At 41.9% G+C, this 22,746-nt stretch overlaps 1 protein-coding gene across 6 annotated transcripts in view; it reads right to left on the minus strand.

Annotated features, from left to right (window-relative positions):
- Positions 1-3,189: 3,189 nt before the first annotated feature.
- The window catches only part of HPS5 (HPS5 biogenesis of lysosomal organelles complex 2 subunit 2), a 47,426-nt gene continuing 27,869 nt past the window's right edge, over positions 3,190-22,746 (minus strand). For 5 of the 6 annotated variants that reach the window (XM_030560519.1, XM_030560520.1, XM_030560517.1 and 2 more), the window contains exons 14-23: positions 15,234-15,383; positions 14,383-14,454; positions 11,823-12,442; positions 10,789-10,909; positions 10,351-10,506; positions 9,760-9,879; positions 8,902-9,015; positions 7,894-8,000; positions 6,845-7,130; positions 3,190-5,625 (exon numbers count right to left, since the gene is read on the minus strand). In XM_030560519.1, the coding sequence (XP_030416379.1) occupies positions 5,565-5,625; positions 6,845-7,130; positions 7,894-8,000; positions 8,902-9,015; positions 9,760-9,879; positions 10,351-10,506; positions 10,789-10,909; positions 11,823-12,442; positions 14,383-14,454; positions 15,234-15,383 (1,807 nt within the window). In that variant the 3' untranslated portion in view covers positions 3,190-5,564. The remainder of the gene's footprint in view (positions 5,626-6,844; positions 7,131-7,893; positions 8,001-8,901; positions 9,016-9,759; positions 9,880-10,350; positions 10,507-10,788; positions 10,910-11,822; positions 12,443-14,382; positions 14,455-15,233; positions 15,384-22,746) is intronic. The other variant, XM_030560521.1, reaches the window with a different exon arrangement.

Below are 22,746 nucleotides of genomic sequence, written 5' to 3' on the forward strand. Positions count from 1 at the left end.
AAGTAATCATCTGGCATGTACCATAAACACCAAATCAGTTTTATCCTTATGTATAATTGTTTGTACAATGCCTAGCCAACGGGTCCTGGTCCATGACTTTGGCTTCAAGAGGCTATGGTAACAGAAATAAATAATAAAACTTAAATTACCAGAGCTGGTCAAAAATGAGATGTCATCTTTCAAGACATTTTAATTTTTTTCCCCTTTTAAATTTAGATGGAAATGTGTCAAAATTTTGAACTTTGAGTAACATCAACTAGCTTTTATTACCACCATTATGATCACTAAAGGGAGAGGTTAATTTGTCTGAATAGTGGTTAACTTTATGTGTAGCTTTGTTGGCAAGATCTAAGCCATAAGCTAGATGCAGTTATATGAAGAGTTACAAAAATATCTTTTCATTCAAAATATTACCTGTGGATTGGAATCATCAGCTCTATCAGTAACTCAGTTTACTTTGTAAAATGTTTTCATTTGTGATTAAAAAAAACAATCTTAACTATCAAAATGTTATTTAAATGGAGTAAATACATTTTACATTCTCCAATCAGTGCATGGGCGATAATATGTAAAACTGTTATTGATTCTAACTGCAGAAATGCAGGTAAATATCTACTAGTTCAGGTCAGACTTTGCCCTCTAAAGTCTGCAAACTAAACAGCAGATCTTGTAAATTGTCAATGTGGTTCTTATGGGAATGTAATCTGAATAAAGTCATCATGATTGGGAAGGTGTTGTGAAACACTGCTGAATCAGTCCTGCTCACTAGTCCAACAGAATTCTACGGCTTGCAAACACAGACCCTAGCTGTATCCATGCTCAATGCCCTGTTGACCAATCTGACTTTGAGCTTTCTGAAAGCTTTTGGAAATGTTTATGTTCAACAGTAGCAGCCTTGACAGCAAAATGACATAGGCTGAATCGCGTAATTTTCCTTTAATCTTAACTGATTTTATTCCCATGAGCATCCACACTTTTCTAGACAAACTCCAACTAGTCTTGTAAAAAAGGGAAAGATAACTTCTAGGTACTGTTATCCTGGATAGCATTTACAACTTGTAGTAACAAAGCTGTAGAGATTTAGAAACTCAGTAGTCCCTGAGCTACACCTGCATTTTCCCTTAGATGAACTGAATTTGATGGATACCACTTATTGTAAATGCATTAGTTTTTCAGACCCTCTATGATCTGCCTACCAGAGACACTGCACATCATCATTTAAAGTAGCAGTGCGTTATATAGCTGGAGCTCTCTGAACAGTGGTATTTAAGGTGATCTACATGTTTCCTTTAGCCCTCTTTTCATTCACTCAACATTCTGAAAACATTCAAGCTTCTGGACTGAAATTTTACAGGCCTGGCCTCCACCCAAAGGGAAACTTTTTTATTATTATTAATCTGAAACAAAATCCATTCAGTACATTTTGTCCTATTGTAACAAAAAAGCTTGAAGAGCAAAAGGACTGGAGATAAACAATTAAAATTTGGTAAGAAAAAAGGAAGTTCCTTGTAACAACACTTTGGATTTGGCAGGCATGAGGGTTTAAGAATCTCACCTTATCTTTAAACACTGATTGGTATGATTTTTCGGTGCTTTTTAACTGATGTCCTAAAAAAGAGTATGCTGCTCTGGCTAACTTTGCCATGCAGGATTGCCAGCCAATTGCCTTCGGACCTGCACAGCTAAGGTGCAAACAGTACGAAGCAGAGTGATGGTAATTTACAATATCATGCAAACAGTCCTTTAATATTCCTCAATATTAAAAGCTTCATCAGTTCCATGTATACAGTTGTCAATAAATTAATATGCATAATTCAGTGAAATTCAGGGTTGTTCTTACAGAATGTTTTTTCTTTTAAAAGTTTCAATTCCATAACTTTCTTAAGTTCTTAAATTTACACAGGCAAGAATAAGATTCCACAGCTGGCTGTTTGCATTAGTGTATATAATCACATAGTTGAACACACTCAAAGAATGCAATTACAGTTATCAAAAGTTTGACAAAGCATTTGAGGGTGGTATGGTGATGCATACATGCACACAAGAAGTGTTAAAGCTTCACATTCAATTTTAACATTGGCATTTTCTGACTTCAGCACGTTTCAAGGTAGAATCTTTATTGCTCTTACACTGGAGTTTTTTAAATGGTGTTTGTGCAGGGAACACACTTGACACTGACATCACACGCACCAGCCGCAGGCTGCACAAACTCCTTGCATGTAATACATTCTTTTTCATCCACAGATCTCCAAGCGTTTTATATAGGCTGGTAAATATCTTCAGTTTACAAGTAGAGAAACTGAGACACAAAGTAGTAATAGATCAAAGGCCACAGCACTCACTCGTAGAAACCAATTCTACTGATTCTCAGCAAAGTTGCCTTATCTTTTGAGACTACCCCACCCCACTCAGAGGATATCCAAAAGGCTAGGCTTATTGTGGAAACTTGGAAGTGAGCCTGGGCATTCCAGTAAGACAGATGATTAGGGCATCTAATGAGGAAAGGTGCAGTTTCAGTCACAGATCAAGAAAGACCTTTCCATTTGTCCAGCAGAGGACAGCTAAGCATCAGAATAAAGTGCTGCCCTCATGCTTGAAGGGTAATACCTCCAGTTAAACCCATGACTGCTCTGTTTGTGAAACCCCATGATCTAATACAACCTAATTACGGCTAAAACAGAAGTCAGAGTATTAACACGTCTCCTAGAGTCTTAAGAATACCGTGCATCCAGCTTACCTCCTGAGGAGTCCAGATGCTTTTACTGGATACAGAGTGGCTGGTGATTTTTCTAAGAGAGGGGATAGAATGTTCTGCTTCTTTCATGTATACTATTTGACAGTTGGGTCTTTTGTATTTTTTTCTTCTGTTAAACAATGTACCAAAATGTAAATTCTTTTAGGTATTATTGCAACTACACCTCTTTTGGAGTTTGACCAACATATTTGGATTCTTGTCTTGACATTCAAACCCACTATACAGACAATCTTACTATTAAGCCAAGTGACACGATTTCACAAAGAATTAGCCAAAAAGGCTAAACACGTGTTAAATGGCTCAGAACATATCTGGGTGGCAGACTTTTCTTTCTTATGCTTTCAGTGTGCAACCGCAGCATTTCCTCGGATGAAGTCACAATGTGTTCACGTATCCTTCACATCTTATTCACATATAAATAAGGAAATCAAGACTAAGTCAGAAACACTTCTTTTTTATTGAAACCTCTTAAAATTAGTTGAAACCATGAACACAAGTTCATTTTAGGTGCAATACACTTAAAAATATTGTATAACTGTGGTTAATACGAACAGTGCTATGCAAAATGAAAAACAAATTCTTTGAAAGAAAGTTTGTGATATATTGTAAAAGTCAGCATTGTTAACTGTGCGTTTTAAAATAAAGGTTATTATGTACACAAAGCTTTCAGCTGTTTTTCCATGTCACTTCATCCTCTAAACTGAAGAGATTTCACTAGACTTTTCCCAAAGAGAACTGGTTCTGTATTTTCCTGAGACAGATGATGCTTGCACTTATATAGATCTTTACTTCTTTGAAGTGCTGTATAAAACTGAACCAATTAATTCTAACACCCACATGAGGCAGAAATGTTCTCATTAAAGAGGTAGGGAAACAGGCACAGAAAGGTAAAATGATTTGTTCTAAGTCTCATGGCATATCAACACCAAAGTTAGGACGACAGAGGAGTATCTGACTTCCAGGGCCGGCTATATGCACCAGTGTTCCAAGCACGTGGTTGGGGCGGCACTTCTCAAGGGGCAGCATTCCAGCCTTTGGGGGCGGCACTACGGCTTTTTTTTTCTCCTCCTTAGGGCGGCAAAAGTCCTGGAGCCGGCCCTGGTGACTTCCAATCCTTTTTACACCTATGATAAATAAGACCATGGGGTGCCTGAAGGGATAGGATGGCACATTTGTGCTGTTTTCAAACTTCAGCTGATAATCTCTACCCCAGGAAATACTGAAGTCAAAAGAAGACGTTTGTTGGCTTTTCACAGACAGGAACCTTAAGGTATGAAATACCTGCCACTAGGCCTATTTCTGTAGATATTTATTCCCACGCCAGAGGAGCTATGAAACGCTCCACCATAAGGGAGTGACTTGTTCTCGCAATTGAGACAAAGATGTTACCCATCCAACCGCAGTTTTATATATATCATACCAAACTTTACAGATAAAAGTTACACTGACCAAAAAATAATTAAATTTTAAATAAAATAAAATCATTAATTTGGAATGCAGCAAACAATGGAGACAAAACTATATACATACAACGTATAAAGGCTCTTATTTTAAAGGGATACTGTCAAATAAATTTACTCACAAAATGCTGGTGTAGGAGAAAAAAATGACATTTTTTATTGGGAGCTAGTTCTTTGGGGTTTGACCACTGCCTAGATACTACAGCATTGTGCTAGTGAATAAGGCTCTTAACTGAAATGAGCTAAAACCTAAAGTAAATCTCACTAGTCTGTTTTCACTATCTAAGCTCTAGGAAGTTCAGAGTAAACAGAATAGGTATAAAGCTATTTTTTTGCAAATGATTAAGTAAAATTCGTTTTTAAATATTCAGTTTTAATAATCTAATGTTTATCTTAAGAGTGGTAAAGGTTTTTAAAAAAAATATGATTCTTAACTTGACAGCCTTCCTTTAAAATACTTTTAAAAAGGTAATTTTAGATAAAAAGGTATGCAGTTGCATCATTTCTTCCAAGAAGATCAAAAATCAGCTATAAAATATTGACATCGAAAAGATATGTTGATTTGTGTGGTAATTCATCTGAAGATGACCTCGTGACAGATTCCCACAATTTTTGAATGCTGTGTTTACACTTTTTTCCAGTGGTCTACTAATAAATGAGTATTTCAAAGATTTAATGCATATTTCAACACTATGCAATCAAGACCCCATAACATTAATTTTACATAGCTCTTAAGATAAGGATGTAGCTATTCCAACAAATAAATCAAGAGAGTAGATGTTCTATACAATTAAGGAAAAATCTGCATTCTTGCATGCATTCACTGCAGCTATTGACAAAAGTGAATGTCAGATGGGAAAACAGTTTGGTGCTCATGCTGGCAATATACACGGAATTAATCCTTTTGAAATTTACATCTTAACCAACCTACAGGAAAGTTGCTGAAGGTAAAATGCACTATTTTCAAACCTAATTTAATGTTCAAAAGACTGTACTTTTAACCAACTGTTTTAATTCATTCAGAGTTATTACCAAATTAATTCAGCACTTTTAATCCTATTGTAAAAAAACCAAATCTGTTAGGACACTTGTGGTCTTAATTTCAACATAAACATCGGAGCATTTCAATCTAACAATTTCTGAATCCTGTTTTAGAAGCATGTTTTAAACTATTTAAGAAGAGCTGTAGAAGAAAAAACTCAATTCAGGTGCTATTTTCATGCAGTGTGGCTGAATACATTATTGTGTGGACAAGAGTTTGTTTCTTAGAGCTGATGAAACTTAAGAGGCAATTTAACGCAGCATATGCACAGTACACAACTTCATTTCAGTGTTTCCTGGCATATTTGCTATGCCTGCTGAGACCACAGAAAACGGTCACACCTTTCCAACATGGACTGTATCAGGGCTCTACAGACAAAAGAGAAAAAAAAATCAAACATATTCTTAACTAATTTGCTGGATACCAGCTTTTAGAAAGAGTTTAAACTGGCTGACGCAGTGATAAATATAATTCAGTTTCAGAGAGAGTCCTATCATGCCCCTGCCTTTAGAGATTTTTCCCTAACCTGAATAGACAACATGAATGGCAAACCATAAATAATAGAAAATAGAAGATACCAGGGATTTTTTTTTTTTATTTAAGGCTAGTATTTAAGGCTTCCTAGATTCCAGGCCTTCACTCTTATTTGTAACCACCACTCAGGATTGATGTAACATAGATTTCAAAATGACCTTTTCAAGTGCCATCTTCTAGAACAGGGGTAGGCAACCTATGGCATGGGTGCCGAAGGCGGCACGCGAGCCGATTTTCAGTGGTACTCACACTGCCCGGGTCCTGGCCATTGGTCTGGAGGGGCTCTGCATTTTAATTTAATTTTAAATGAAGCTTCTTACACATTTTAAAAACCTTATTTACTTTACATACAACAATAGTTTAGACTTATAGAAAGAGACCTTCTGAAAAAGTTAAAATGTATTACTGGCATGCGAAACCTTAAATTAGAGTAAATAAATGAAGATTCGGCACACCACTTCTGAAAGGTTGCCTATCCCTGTTCTAGAACTTCATTCACTTAATTCCAAAAACTTCTTTGAAAAAGCATGCATGCAAAAACGTAAAGGGGTTAAACAGTGTATCTACAGGTGAGCTACTTCGACAGCAACAACTGCAGTGTAAGTAAACTCCCAAATATTGTAATGTCTCATTGCACTATTAGAGCATTTATGAAGCAGCCATCAGAGCAGTCTAGGAGGATGTAGTACAGGTAAGGAGTTTCTGAATTCTTCTGTGGTGGATATTTGATACTTTAGTCATTTATTCCCTCCCCCCCTTTTGTTTTTAGGAAACATTTATTCTGAATATATTTCTGTTAATACATTTTTCATTTTTAAGCTACATGTCTCAAATATACCTCTTAAACTGGGGTCAGAAGTATTTTCAGGAAGTTTTACCACTCTAGCACTGTTTATACTCTTGGAGCTGAAGTCTGAAGTGTTTTCACGTCTTTTTTAAATTTATTAAAAGAAAACTATGGCCTAAGACGGCACTGAGTGAAGTATTAATAAACTATTCTACACACACACACACACACACACACACACACACACACACACACACACGTCTTACCTTTGCCTTTTTTCAGCAATTCTCAGTATTTCGCAGATCCTGGTAAATCTCTCAGACAATTCTGCCGTCAAATCACATTCCTGCAGTACTGGCAAGGCACGATCTGGACCAATTACCTTAGCCAACAAAAGAGCTACATTTTCAACAGTAATGCAGTTTGACCAATTAGTGCTACCATTGCCGATAGTATTCCCATTCTGTGTACCATGGCAGTGGAAATCAGTGCTGCGACTTTGTGCAAGATGCAGAAGGAACTTCCATTCTTCCACAGTCTCTGGAATCGAGCCTAAATGCAAAATTAAATGACTGGCTGTAGTTATCTGTGAGGAAAAAGCTTGGAGCAAACCTAATTTTACATCTATTTGCATTTAAAAGGAGCTAGTTTTCTAGAGTCAATATTCTACATTCATATCTTAGTTAAATGGCTTAAAACGCATTTTATTTTTTGACAGTCACGCAAAACATTTTCAAGTGTTTTGGAGCTAATTGTTAGGGCTGAGGGCCACTGAGCACTAAAAACAGCTTTTTCATAGCCATTGTTGTGATTTTGGATTAAACTAAGGGCCAAAGAAATTCCTTTGTGTGTCTTTTTAGGATATTGTAGATTTTCACTGCAATTCTGCCATCTGATACAGAAACTTGCTCACTACAGCCTAGAAAAACCACTAGATAGTGCTAGGAATTAGCTGATTCTCCAAGGTATTGGGCAACAAAAGCTCAGACGGAAAGCTGAAGCCAAAAAATCTGATTAAAATGTCAAGAGGTTTGAACCACTCAAGACAAGACTATGGTTTTTTTTAACACTGCTGTTTTGCTGGAAGACAAGAATTAAACTACAGGGTCACTGATTTAAACACTCAATTATATTTATGCTGTGCAATATACCATATTAGTGTTACAAAATGCCAAGTAATTTTGCTATACCAGTGCTTAAAACTCTCATCATTCAACTCTTGATAAATGCTTCTCTATACTTATTCGGTAATCAATACATAGTCAATATAGATCATGAATTATACTAGTGTGCTCACGTGTTAAGATTCACTAACCATGTTCTCCATCCAACAGGTTCATATCATCCAAATGAACAATATTAGTAAAGGCTTCTATTCTTCTATCCAGTTCCAAGCAGAGAGAGACATATCCAGGCCAGAAGCTTTAAAAACAAAAACAAAAAAAAAAGAGAGAGACTGACGATTTCCATAATCAAAAGCATTTATTTGCTTTAAATGAAAGTCATTGGTAATGAAATGCGGATTTAGCAAACTCATCAGTAAGAGCAAATAACCCCAAATACTAGGAATAACCTGGCAATTGCAATGTGGCAAAACATAGGTCATGCCGTAAGTCCCCAGAACTGTCAGTTTATTAAATGAACTAGAGCCGGCCTTTTGTCAACCACCACCCTCACAAAGGTCATAAGTGCTCAATCATAAACACATTTAGGTCCCATATTGCAGTGAGGGTTTTTTTGTGTATGATAGTGAGTAAGGGTTAAGCAGAAAACAACCATCATATGGAGATAAGAGTTGCATAAGGAAAAGAAGGGAAGTCATTAGGGAAATAAGGTAGTAGAGGTAATTAGGAACAGAGGAAATGTCTTTATACATACAAGAGGTCCATGAAGTCTGGTGGGTAAATTTCTCTCTGCTAAAGCAGGTTAAATATAGGAGAGGCATTAATGCAATTATGAAGGTACAACCCTTGTGACTTGCTTTGGGGTTACTTCCCTAGTCACATTTTAGGTCAATAACATTTGCTGGGAGTAAACAGAGCTTAACAGGTAATAGAGTAGTACGTGCTACAACATAACTTTGTTGCTTCTTAGCTACAAAGCAAGGTAATACTACAGGAGTTACATTTTACATTGGCTACTTATAACCTATACATGATGGCACTTTCAAATAAAGCCAGTCACAAAATACTTCATTTAAATGAATTTAGTTGACAGTAAACTGGCAGGAAATATATTGGCTTTCATTTGTATATTCAGTATACAACTAAGCCAGTTTCAAGAATAATCAATTTTTCAGTAAACGACAACGTTTCCAACTTACCCATATGACTTGCAGATGTCAGCCATCTTCTCTTTTGTTACAAAATCAGCTGGGAGTTTAATCAGAAGCAAAATCAGCTGGCTATAGCCCCAGGTAAACAAATGTGAACGTGGTCTGGGAAGACAGTTTAAGTCACAAATTAAATGTTAACAGTCTCATGACTTTAAAAAACTATCTTATCAGGAGGCCAAATAGATGAATGGGATTGTTTCATCTTTCGCATAAACTTTTGACAATATTAATTCAAAGAGCAGTGTGCCCAGCTATCTTATTGACAGACTCACTTAAAATGAGATTTTCCCTGTGATTAAAAGACGGATAGAAAAAGGTTAGTGGCCTTTTTGTGTACCAGCATCACCGTTAGGAGGCATGCGCACAGTTCGCTCAAAAAAGGGCATTTTTTATACTCCAACTGAGCCAGCAGGGGAATTTCACACATTTTAAAAAATGTGTTCCCCAGAAACACTCTGAAAATGATTCTTAAAAACAACGTAGCAGCTTCTTAAGAAGAGATGTATTTACAGTTGTTGAAGAGATCATTCCTGCCTGGAGTATGAAGATAGGAAAGTTGTTTAATTCTTTGGTTGCTGCTGTTACACATCTTGAGGTACATGAGGTAATACACCCTAGAGTGAAATTCAACCTACCGCAGAAGGGCTAAGGCAAGACTATGCCTCACTTACAGACCTTGCTTAATTGAAGGCTTTATGGGGATTCTCTCCAGTGGGGTGAATTTCAACCTCTAGGGAAGTGAAATTACTCCAAGGTAACCAGCTCCACCATGGAACATATAGGAAGTCTGGACTACTACATCTGGTTTGCACAGCGCAATTAAATATACATGATTTATTACCTTACCTAGGGTTTCCTTCAGAATCCACTGTATTTGTTCTTTGTGGCGCATCATGAGAAACTGCCAAACAAAGCCAATCCAGTCGCAATGCTTCAGGATTAAGAAGAGACTGAAGCAGGGATGACCTAAAAAAAAGAGTGGGAAAATCCACAGGTTTTAAATTGACCAAATATGGAATTGTGATAAACTTTGAATATACCATTTAAAAATACTCATGATCAGTGCACTGGAAAGATGATTTCTAGACAAGTTATGTTTTCTTTAATCTTCAGAAATATTACAGAATACAGCCATATTTGAGTTAATTTGATATATTACAGTCTAATAAAACACTAAGTCATTAAAGAGTTGTTACAAAAATCTTGATAAAATGGCATCTGCTTTGTAATGAGGCGACACAGGAAGAGACTGGTGCACAGAAATTAACTGGCAAAACAAAAGGTTATTTAATGTTAGGTTCCACTCTAGTTTTAATGAGCAGGCAAAGCAGCAGTACATGAAAAAAACCCACACAGCTGGATGATGTCGTCTTTTCCTTACGTAACCATTTCCCAACAAGAAAAAAAAAGCACACAGCACACATGCAACCCCTTTACCTTTCATCTTCTGGCTTTGATTTAACAAGGCTGTCTAAATACGCTAAAAAGTGGGCAGGGTGATGTCTACAAAGCTGCATGATGTCAGAGGGCAAGATTGATGGGTAGAACTTGATCAAGGGCCTTACAGCTGTTTCCCCAAACTTTTCATAGAGCCTGTACAAACAAAAAGACATCTTTAATGCCAAATCACAGCAAGATTGCCACTGTGATAAGAAAATACAACTCTATTTCAAGATTCTAATTTACCAGCATGTTTCAAAGTTCCTCTGCTTGAACACTGCTAACACTAGAACTATCACTGCAAAAAAGTCTCACAAAAGATTCAAGAGGCTAGTGTGAATACAAATCCAGAGCAAGGCAAACAGAAAGTGAACTGACAGTCTGTAATTTGTCCTATTAACCAACATGAAAAAAAAAAAGTCATGCACTACAGACCTTTGAGCATGTGCCAACAACAGAGGACTATCCCAGGGCCCCAAGTCATTTAACAGTTTTAATATTTTCAACATATCTCCATTTTCCATTGCCAAAGTTACTGGACTAGTGTGAGTCAGTTCTGAAACACAAAATATTGTCCATGTTTTAACCTGATCTTGTGAAGTCTCAAACACTTAACTGCATGCATATAAGCAGTCCCACTCAAATCAATGCAAGGATGCAATTAATACTTTTCTACTTTAAACTTTGCTTAAGCCAACATGGAACAGATTTCTGCTTCCCCAAACATGGTCCTCCATCCAGCAAAGAACTTCAGCATGTGCTTAACTTTCTATGCTGAATCAGGGTTCTATCAACTGGTTGTGCTGAAGGCCCGTCTATAAAGGTTTTGCTTCAGTTTTGGAAGTTGCATATAGCGGACCAAATTCTGTTCTGAGTTACATCCAGGAAGCCTCATTCATTGGGATTGCAAAGGTATGAGAAAGGGCAGAAGGGACTTCTGGAGAAGAAAAGGATGCCTGAGGTGATCAACTGCATGCCAATGTGGGAGAATTCTTTTCCAATTCACTGCGATCTTCATAAATGAGCTGTTGTCCATGCTTTGGAAACAAGCTGAAATATTTGAGCATACTTGTGCCTACTTTGCCACTGAAGATGCTGAAACTCTTTTCCTAATTTTAGTTTAATAAGTTAAATAATTGAAATTATTTGAGTTCAACAGCACCACATTTTTTCAAGTTCTCTTTGAAATTTGTATATTCTGTTTCAGCACATTTGATTCATATCACTACTGTATTCAGCTAACTGAAGTTGTACTACATATTAACTTGTTTAGAAATAATGTCAGTGTAGTAACTAAACAAGAAGCATTTTCCCCTAGAAGCCACTGGTTCAAAAAACTAAAGAGCACTTGTTTCAGAGGTGATTCAGAAAGGAATGTCCCCTCAGGCTGGATTTTTTCCAGAACAAAAACCTAAAACTTAGCTACAATTGGTTTAAAAGTGAAAACAAAAAGCCACCACAGTCATTACCTTTCAGTCCTTTAATGTAAGTTTCCCAAACACTGGTACTGCTAGTGTAATTGATTGTAATACATCGCTTCAGTCTTTTTAAATCCAGGAGAAAGAAATAGTCCTTTATGAACTGACAAGCCAAGACCCATGACACTGTTAGCTGTAAATCCTGTTCAGCATTTTCTTTCGCATTCCCATTCTTGCAAGGAAACACATTTAATTCAAAACATAATGTTGTCAACTCTACTAGGTCCTTTTGAATATCGCGTGCTATGAGACATGGAGGATACACTTGAAAAACATGGTCTGAAGCTCCCTTTGAACTGGCATCGTTTTCACATACTTCTCTGCCAAAATGAGCTTTGCTAGTTTGATCCTGTCCAGTATTTCCTTGCAAGGCATCTGTCTGTCCTTTGCCTACATGATCGTCACTGTGTTTATCTGGTTCAAAATTTTCTTCTAAAACCTCACTCTGTTCTTCAGCAAGCACATTCTTATCTTCCTTAATGGATAAGCAGTCATCTGAAAAGGAAGGTTCTTTGAAACCAAATGTTTGTTCCAGATACAAAAACCACTCCCGCAAAACTTCTCTCAAGCATTGTGGTTCTAAGAAAACCAGTGGATCTTGCAGTTTGTTTCTGTAAAACAAAGTGGAAGTGTGTTGCACTTGTTTAATAAATAGCCAAGAGATGCCAGAGCTGATCTATTATACGTATCAAATGGACAACTCAACTGTTAGTATATTCCTAGATCAGGGGTGGGCAAACATTTTGGCCCGAGGGCCACATCGGGGTTGCACAACTGCATGGAGGGCCACTTCCTGCCCTCTAACCGCCTGCCTCACAACTCCTAACCTATCCAACCCCGCTCACTTCTTGTCCCCTGACCACCTCCTCCCGGGACCTCCACCCCAACTGCCCCCTGAGATCCCACCCCCTATCCAACACCCCCTGCTCCCTGACTCCTAACCACACCCCCTCACAGGCCCTCTGGGACTCCCACACCTATCCAACCCTGTCTGCTTCCTGTCTCCTGACCACCCCGACCACTATCCATACCCCCACCTCAACAGCGCCCCCAGGACTACCACCCCTATCCAACTGCCCTCTGCTCCTCATCCCCTGACCACCCCCTCCCAGGACCCCCTTCCCCAACTACCCCCCAGGATCCCACCCCCTTATCCTCCCCACTCCCATGTCCCCTGACTGCCCTCCCAACCCCTATCTACATCCCCATCCTCTGGGACACCTGCCCTCAACCCTTCCTGTTCCCCATGCCATGACCATCCCCAGAACCTCCATTTCATCCAACTGCCCCCTCCCCCCGACTGCACCCCAAGACCCCTGCTCCCTTACCCAACCCCCCTCCATTCTCCGACACCTTACCAGCAGCAGGAGCTCGCAGCCGCACCATCCCGTCAGAGCCAGCTGCACTTCCCATACTGCCCAGCAGGACCAGTGGGCTAGAGCACAGCCCATGCAGCAGAGGGTCTGCGGGGGAGGGGCAGCGACTAGGCTCCCCAGCTGGGAGCTCAGGGGCTGGGCAGGATGGTCCCGTAGGCCTGATGTGGCCCACAGGCTGTAGTTTGCCCATGTCTGTCCTAGATATTGGTCATAACAATGCTGCTTTCCTGAGTAGTAAAGACAGTAGGAAAGTCACTATATAATTTCCCCAAGCAGGCTTTTGGGGATCTCACCTCCAAATGATTCACCTAGCTTGGTAGGCAACCATCCAAGTCTCCTCTAATGCTACAGTCCTTTTTTCTCAGCAAAACTCACAATGAAGTTATATTTTTAATGGAAAAAAGCCACTATTCAAGTAAGGACTTTCCAGATAGCCCAGGGGAGGGCAAACTACAGCCTGCGGGCCGGATCCAGCCCCTCAGGGCTTTCAATCCATCCCATGGGGCTGCCAGCCCCGTGGTGCAGGGGGATAAGGCAGGCTCCCTGCCTGCCCTGTGCCACTCCCGGAAGCAGCCGGCACCATGTCCCTGCGGCCCCTGGAGGAGGCAGGGCAGAGGGCTCCATGCGCTGCCCTCACCTGCAGACACCACCCCCTGCAAGTCCCATTGGCTATGAACAGGGAATTGTGGACAACGGGAGCTTCGAGGGTGGCACCTGCAGGCGAGGGCAGCACGCAGCAGAGCCACTTGCCCCACTCCACCCTCAGGAGCCACTGCTGTACATGCTGGCCACTTCCAGGAGCGGCACAATGCCAGAGCAGGCAGGGAGCCTGCCTTAGCCCCGCTGTGTGCCGCTGTCACCCTGGAGCCGCTCAAGGTAAGCGGCACCGGGCCAGAGCCCACACCCTGAACTCCTCCTGCACCCCACATCCTTGCCCTGAGCCCCTTCCTCACCCCGCACTGTCTCCTATACCTCAACCCTCTGCCACTGCCCAACATTCATAGCCGTGCATTCAATTTCCCCACCCAGATGTGGCCCTCGGGACAAAAAGTTTGCCCACCCCTGAGATAACCATACACCATGTCTGGATATACTTGCACAGCAACATTTACTGCAGATATTTACAATAAAAGCTTTCTGCCAGAGTAAAATATAGCTCTATGCTCTCTACTTACATAGCTTCTGTCGTTGCTATCTTAAGATCTCTTAGCCGGTCCTCTTCTTGAGGCTGGCTCTGTAGTTCCAAACTAGAAAGAAATATAAAGACAAAATTATGCTATCTTTTTAAAAGAGAGGGAGAAATAGCATTAATTCTTTTATGAGAAATGCAGCTCTTACTTTTCATGCGAAACAGACAAATGAGACTACAGTAATTATGGAGCAGCTGGACATAAGGAGAGGAGAAAAATAACTTTTTCCATCTTGTCAACCTATGAGGATTCTCAGATGTCAAGAAACAAAACTAACATTAAGCTAATACAAATTCATTGCTTAAAATATTTCAATAATTTGCCAATTTAACTCCTGAAAACAATTTAGCGCTCATTCTTTATTCTTACCGCTAAGCCACTACAGTGTTCTCTTATTCCTTTAAACAACCCAGTGTTGACGGAGGGTGACAAAGCTGCTTGTTCCTCTTTTCATTAAAAATAGGATGTAGGCTTTAAAATTCACATGCGTCAACAAGTCTGGTTAGGTACCCAAGCAGGGAACTACATAAGTTTCCCCTTCCTTAACCATTCCAGCACCATGAATGTAAACTCTTAACATCCATTTTCTAGAAGAATTTGACTCCTGAACAAGCTTTGAGGTAAAAAATTGAGAAAGGAGGCAAGGGGCGGGGAGGGAGAGACCAGATGAATTCCTGGAGCCTCTCTATACAGCCAGGTGGAAAAAAAATCTCCAACAGAATCATGTGATTCCCCATTCTATTGAAATGAATGGGATCACTGTGGAAGACATGAGTTCCCAGTCCTTTTGGCAGATGGCACATTTGACTAATAAAACTATGTGAGCTTGAACTTACTCGTTTTCATCTTCTTCCTGGGAGTATGCAGCTATACTAGCAGTCACTTCATGAGACTCATCATCTTTCATTTCCTGCCTCACTCTGACATCAGGACTCATATGAAGGGTGCCAATCTTTTCAGTAGTTTTGCGTACAAAGCTGGAAACACTAGAAGCCAAAAGTTCAAAGAACTGAGATGGCGATAGGAGAAGAGCTCATAGTCAACACAATAAATCTCGGTCTTTCTAGCCAGCCTCTCACTTCAGAAATCTTTATCATCTAAAGGAGGCAGGAAGAGAGGATGGGCACACTGGGAACCAGCAAGTATCAGTCAGTCAGAACCCAACATGAAGAAATATCTCAGAACTTATATGTTTTAGTCAAGTTCTTTATGCCTAAGATTTTCAGGCCCCAATGGAGATCACAAAATAAAACACTGCAAGTTTGGTTTCGCGCTGCCTGGTAGAGGGAATTTTACAATTTTGCAAATGCTGATATTTTTATTTGCAATGCAGAGAGGCTAATTTTTCCATGATAAAGCCTCTAAATTAGCACATGCACAAGAATTTTGTTAATTGTCTTGTAATTTGGTCTATAATGACCCTTCACAGTGACAAGAAAATTATTCAGGAAATGTACAGTTATGAAGAAATTGTCCTCTGTTTCAATTATCCATTCCTAACCAATAGAATGTCTCATTCCAAAGAAAGGCCTACCTACATTCCAAAACTTAAATATATTGGTCCATAACAAGCAAGAGTTCTTCAGAAAACCAGGATTCAAAAGCAACTTCAAGTTCTTGCACTCCAGGTCAGAACAGGCTCAGCCACGTCAGAAAGAAAAAACAATTACCTACCTTTACATAAATGTTGTTCTTCAAAGTATTTTACACAGGTCCATTCCATTACAGGTGATTCATAAGCAGATTAATGTGGAGACGATTCAGATTCTACCTGAACAGCTATGATGGAACATGCCATCCAAAACTGGCATCATTCCTGGACTGACGGGAAATGGCATAATGAGCAGCAAATGCATGAACTAATGATCACATGGCTGCTTTGCAAATGTCTCGACCAAGTACATGCGTGACGAAAGCTGTTTGTGTTCTAGTTGAATGAACCAATACTCCAGTAAGAGGTGGCGTGACATAAGCTAACTGGTAGCACAAACAAATGGAAGAGAGGATTTCTTAAGTGGAAACCAGTTGATCTTTCACCCTGGCTGCAAATCACAACAAAAAACTGTGCTGAGGAGCTAAAGGGTCTGGAGCGGCCCAGTTAGAAGGCTAATTCTCTCCTCACATCCAACAAATGATGTTTTTGCTCATCTCTACACATGTAGGCTTTTGGGGCAAACAAAGTTGGCAAATAAACTGCCTGGTGAACGTGGAAATTGGAAACTACCTTTGTCAAGAATTTTGGATGAGAGAGGAGGTACACTTTATCCTTATGGAAAACTGTATAAGAAGGCTCAGAAACCAAGACTCTCAATTTACCCACTCTCCTTGTTGAGGTTAATGCAACCAGAAATGACACTGACTGGTGACAGGCCAGTCCAAGTCTCAGGCCAGGTCCACACTAGAGCGTTAAATCGATTTAAACAGCGTTAAATCGATTTAACGCTGTAACCGTCCACACTACAAGTCACTTAAAATCGATTTTAAGGGGTCTTAAAATCAATTTCTGTACTCCAGCTAAACGAAAGGAGTAGCCCTAAACTCGATTTTACAAAATCGATTTTAAGCTAGTGTGGACGGAAATCGAAGTTAATGGCCTCCGGGAGGTATCCCACAGTGCACCAGTGGCCGCTCTGCACAGCTAAAGGAACTCTACTGCTGGCCAGGTACACAGGAAAAGCCCCGGGAACTTTTAAATTTCATTTCCTGTTTGGCCAGCGTGGAGCTCTCAGCAGCACAGGTAACAATGCAGTCTCCTGAGAATAGGAAAAGAGCTCCAGCATGGAACACACAGGAGTTATTGGATCTGATAGCTGTATGGGGAGAAGAGTCTGTGCTATCAGAACTGCGTTCCAGTAGACGAAATGAGAAAATTTTTGAAAAGATTTCTAATGCCATGAGGCAGAGAGGACATAGCAGAGACTCGGTGCAGTGCAGAGTTAAAGTGAAGGAGCTCAGACAAGCGTACCAGAAGACCAAAGCAGCAAAGGGCAGATCCAGATCTGTCCCAAAAACATATCGCTTCTACACGGAGCTTAACGCAATTTTAGGTAACTGCTCCACGACAAGCCCCCCCTTCTCTGTGGATTCAGAGGTGGGGGTAGTAATCTCAGCCACTGCTGATGATTCTGCGGACGGCGAATATGTGGAGGAGAACCCGGAGGAGGACGAGATGGCAGAGACCACACAGCACTCCATTCCCCCCAACAGCCAAGATCTTTTCCTCACCTTGACAGAAGTACCCTCCCAGCCCTCTCAAGCCAGTAGCACAGACAATGAAGCCGTGGAAGCGTCCTCTGGTGAGTGTACTTTTTTAAATGAAAACCATTGCTTAAAAGCAACCGTTTTTTAATGATTGATTTGCCATGAGGGCTTGCATATAGTAGCTAGCATTAAAGTTACTGGAAAAGTCTGTTAACATGTCTGGGGACTGAGCGGAAATCCTCCATGGACATCTCTATGAAGCACTCCTGGAGGTACCCCAATAGCCTTTGCAGAAGGTTTCTGGGCAGGGCAGCCTTATTCCGTCCACCATGGTACGAAACTTTACCACGCCATGCCTGGAGCACGTAATCGGGTATCATTGCATGACAAAGCCTAGCTGCGAATGGCCCCGGGGATTGCTGGCATTCAAGGAGCATAATTTCTTTTTCTCTTTCTGTTATCCTCAGGAGAGTAATATCGTTCATGGTCACCTGTTAAAAATTAATGTACTTTATTAAGGGGACAGAAATGGCCATTCCTTCGTTTCTGCTTTCTTGCTCCTTTAATAAAAAACCTTTCCTAGCAGTTAGCCATGTGGGGGATGGTAAAAATCTGCAAATTCCTACGGGGAGGTGTCTCTAATGGCGCTGAGCTTTTCAGTATTTGGGCAGCAGGAATTGTCACTGCTGATTGCCAATGCAGAGGGTGGAGGCGGTCAATTGACCTGCCAGTACAGCAGAGATGCAGATTGGGGGGAGAGGGTAGCCATTCACAATTTTCCTCTAGTGCTGAACCTTTCTGATGGCATAATAAAAGAAGCCAGAGTTTTGATTTCTAGCAGTTTGGCTGCCAAGCGTGAATGCTACCTGTTGATAGCCGGGGGTACAGGGTAATAAAAGAGGTAGCAAGGTTCACTGCCATTTGACTTACCATGTCCTCCAGCAAGGTTTTTTTTACTCCCCTGACCTGCGTCTGTTGTGTTGATCTCTGACTCCACGGCCGCAAGCACTAAATACTAAAATAATCCTAAAGCGACCTTGTAGTGAAGTTACATGTGCTACGTACGGTGAATAGTCTAGTTCACTGTGAAAGAGTGTAACCATTGTTCTGTGAAATGTCTCTCTTATGATGCTTCTATCACTTTCCCCCCCCCCCACACGCAGCTGCACATTTCTCCAGCCTCCCTTCTCCTGTCCGAAGGATAGGTCAGATAAGGAGGCTGAGGAAGAAGAGGACACGGGAGGAGATGTTCACAGAAATAATGGCAGTAACCCGCAGTGAAAGAGCTCATCTGGGGGAGTGGAAACACGTGGTCGCAAAGTACAGGGATGCTGCCAGTGAACGTGAGGACAGGAGGGACCAATGTGAGGACAGGAGGGACGCTAAAAATGACATGTGGCGGCAGGAAGATCAGCGGTGGCGGGCAGCAACGCTGGAGCTTCTTCGTGATCAGACTGACCTCCTCCGAAGTCTGCTGGAAGAGCTGCGGGGTCACAGAGTGCCACTCCAGCCCATGTTTAACCTCCCTCAGTACTCACCATGTCCCATATCTTCCACACCCAGGCATGTAAGAACGCGTGGGGGAAGGCTTTCTGCACCTGCCCACTCCACCCCTGTGGACAGTCCAACCAAAAGGCTGTCATTACATTGAAATGCCCTTAATGGCATTTTTCTTCCCTCCTATACTCCTCCCAAACCACTCCCGGGGTACCTTTTCATTTCTTTTAATCTTAGGACATGCTATTCAAAGGCAGTGGGAGGGTGGGTTGGTAACGATAGTAAGCAAGATGTTCTGTAAGGGTGGAGGGAAGCTTGCTTGCAGCAGCAGGAGTCAATACATGGGGGGGGGGGGGTTAATCAAGGGGAAAGAAACACATCAGTCACACCGTACCCTGGCCCATGATGAAACTCGTTTTCAGGGCTTCCTTAATTGCCTTTGTCTTCCCTTAATCCCTCCCTCCCTCTACTATCCTCCCCCAAAAAACCCTACTTATGTATTTTTAATCACAGGCTTGTAAAAGCAGGAGGGAGGGTGGGTTGCTTACAGGGACTGACTTTTAATAAAGAATACAATGTTTTCTACAGATAGTAACTTTATTTTCCATAAGCAAGCAGTTCTGGGAGGATGCAGTGAAGCTACCTTGTAGCAGCAGGAGTCAATACATGGGGGGGGGGTTAATTAAGGGGAAAGAAACACAGCAGTCACACCGTACCCTGGCCCATGATGAAACTCGTTTTCAGGGCTTCTCTGATGCGCACTGCTTCCTGGTGTGATCTTCTAATTGCCCTGGTGTCTGGCTGCGCATAATCAGCGGCCAGGTGATTTGCCTCAGCCTCCCACCCCGCTATAAAGGTCTCCCCCTTACTCTCACAGAGATTGTGGAGCACACAGCAAGCAGCAATAACATAGGGGATATTGGTTTGGCTGAGGTCTGAGTGAGTAAGTAAGGTTCTCCAGCGCCCTTTCAAACGGCCAAATGCACATTCTACCACCATTCTGCACTTGCTCAGCCTGTAGTTAAAACAACTCCTGACCACTGTCCAGGCTGCCTGTGTATGGCTTCATGAGCCATGGCATCAAGGGGTAGGCTGGGTCCCCCAGGATAACTATAGGCATTTCAACATCTCCAACTGTAATTCTCTGGTCTGGGAAGTAAGTCCCTTGCTGCAGCCATTTAAACAGAGTAGTGCTTCTGAAGACACGAGCGTCATGAACCCTTCCTGGCCATTCCACGTGGATGTTGGTGAAACGTCCCTTGTGATCCACCAGTGCTTGCAGCACCATTGAAAAGTACCCCTTGCGGTTTATGTACTGGGCGCCCTGGTGCTCCAGTGCCAAGATAGAGATATGGGTTCCATCTATGGCCCCCCCACAATTAGGAAATCCCATTGCAGCAAAGCCATCCACTATGACCTGCACGTTTCCCAGAGTCACAACCTTTCGTAGCAACAGCTTAATGATTGCTTTGGCTACTTCCAGCACAGCAGCCCCCTCTCAGTAGATTTGCCCACTCCAAATTGATTCCCGACTGACCGGTAGCTGTCTGGCATTGCAAGCTTCCAGAGGGCTATTGCCACTCGCTTCTCCACTGTGAGGGCTGCTCTCATCCTGGTATTATGGCGTTTCAGGACAGGGGAAAGCAAGTCACAAAGTTAGAAGAAAGTGCTCTTACGCATGCGAAAGTTCCGCAGCCACTGCGAATCGTCCCACACCTGCAAGACTATGCGGTCCCACCAGTCTGTGCTTGTTTCCCGGGCCTAAAATTGGCGAGGAACGGGTAGAACCTCCCCCATTACCATCAGGAGCTCCAAAGCGTGGGGGACCGCGGTTTCGGAGAACTTGTTCTCGAAGTCCTCATCACTCTCTTCGCCGCGCAGCAGCATGCTCTCCTGCATTTCTGGCTCATGGTTCAGCATAGACAGCAGGAGAATGCGTGAACTGTTTACAACATCCGCGATCAAGGTAAAGATCTGACCAGGATCCATGCTTGCTGCAAAATGGCGTTTGCTCACTTCAACCAGTAAAAAAAACACGTGAAATGGCTGTCTGCTGCTTTCAGGAAGGGAGGGGGTGAGGCTGTACCCAGAACCAACCACGACAGTGATTTTTGCCCCATCAGGCACTGGGGTAGTAACCCATAATTCCAAGGGTCAGGGAACACTGCAGGAACTGTGGGATAGGTACCCAGAGTGCAACACTCCTGAAAACGATAAACGCCAGGGAACATGGACGCACACCACCGACCTAAGGTGCCCTAGTATGGACGCATAAAATCGATTTTATAAATCCTGTATTATAAAATCAATTTTAACAACATCGATTTTAAGCTGTAGTGTGGATGTGGGCTTAGTCACTGTTCAGCATGACCATCATTCAGTCCACCTTCAAAACACTAGGGCTGTTTTTCAGTATGGACAAATCAGTTCTAAAACCTGTGCAAAGAATATTGTTTATCGGAGCACGCTTGGATGCTACAAAAGCCAGAGGGTTTCTGCCCCGTCAAGTCTCCAAATGCTCAGAGACATAGTCTTGGATCTAAGAGCACATCCAGTTACTGTAGCACACACTTGGCTGAAGTTTGAGACACATGGAAGCATGTACCTGCATAGTACAGCATGCTATACTACATGTCAGCCTTCAGAAGGCTTCAGGGATGGCTACTGTTGGTGTATGTTCCCTGCCGACGTAGTTTAGACAGAGTGATTAGCGTTCCAAAGATATCCTCTCTGGACTGATGGACAGACCTTTGGCATGTTTGTGCAGGAGTTCCCTTCTTTTCTCCGCAACCAATGCTCAAGCTGGTCACGGATGCCTCATTCCTGAGTGGGCCACATCAGAACCTTGCAAACTCAAGGGTTGTGGCCCTCGCAATTCATAGAAACATCAGAGAGCTACATGCTACCAATCTAGCCTGTTTGACCTTCCGTCCACATACTATGGGGAAAAAGTTGGCTAGCGTTAACGGACAACACAACAACTATGTCCTATGTGAACAGACAGTTCCTTCTAGCTGTGCCAGGAGGTAATTCTGCTTTGGGAGTTCTGTATAACCAACTCCATTCACCCCAAAACTGCTTGCTTCCCAGGCAAGCAGAACACATTGCAAGGTCCTCCTCCGCTCACCATGAATGGTCACTGTTTGGACGTGGCCAGGTCCATCGTCCAGTTGTGGAGAACTCCCCAACAGGACCTGTTTGCAATGAAGACCAATAGAAAGTGCTATCAGTTCTGCTTCTGAGGGGGTCACAGCCCAAGTTCTTTGATAGAGGTTCATGTTCACAGATGAGCTCTGTCTTGTATGCATTTCCTCTAACACCATTACTATTCAATGTCCTGTTCAAGGTCAAGCAGGATCATGCTTACCTCATATTAATTGCACCAGCATGGCCTCAGTAAAATTGGTTGTGGTCTCCCTAGTAACGCTAGTAGGGTCTCCTCTGCCTTTCCCATTGGATTCAAACATGACTTCTCAGGCGGGAATATCCATAAACCACGAAGTTCTGATGGAGAATGACCCTCTTATCTGGTTTGGGACACAGAAGACCTGACTTCCAAATCTGACCAAGATGACTAAGTCCCCACAATAACAGCAGAGCAGAACCCACTGAGACAGGTAAGCTGAACCCAGAGAGGTGGTACTCAGGATA

The sequence above is a fragment of the Gopherus evgoodei genome, chromosome 4 (genome assembly GCF_007399415.2).
Source record: "Gopherus evgoodei ecotype Sinaloan lineage chromosome 4, rGopEvg1_v1.p, whole genome shotgun sequence".
Taxonomy (NCBI): domain Eukaryota; kingdom Metazoa; phylum Chordata; order Testudines; family Testudinidae; genus Gopherus; species Gopherus evgoodei.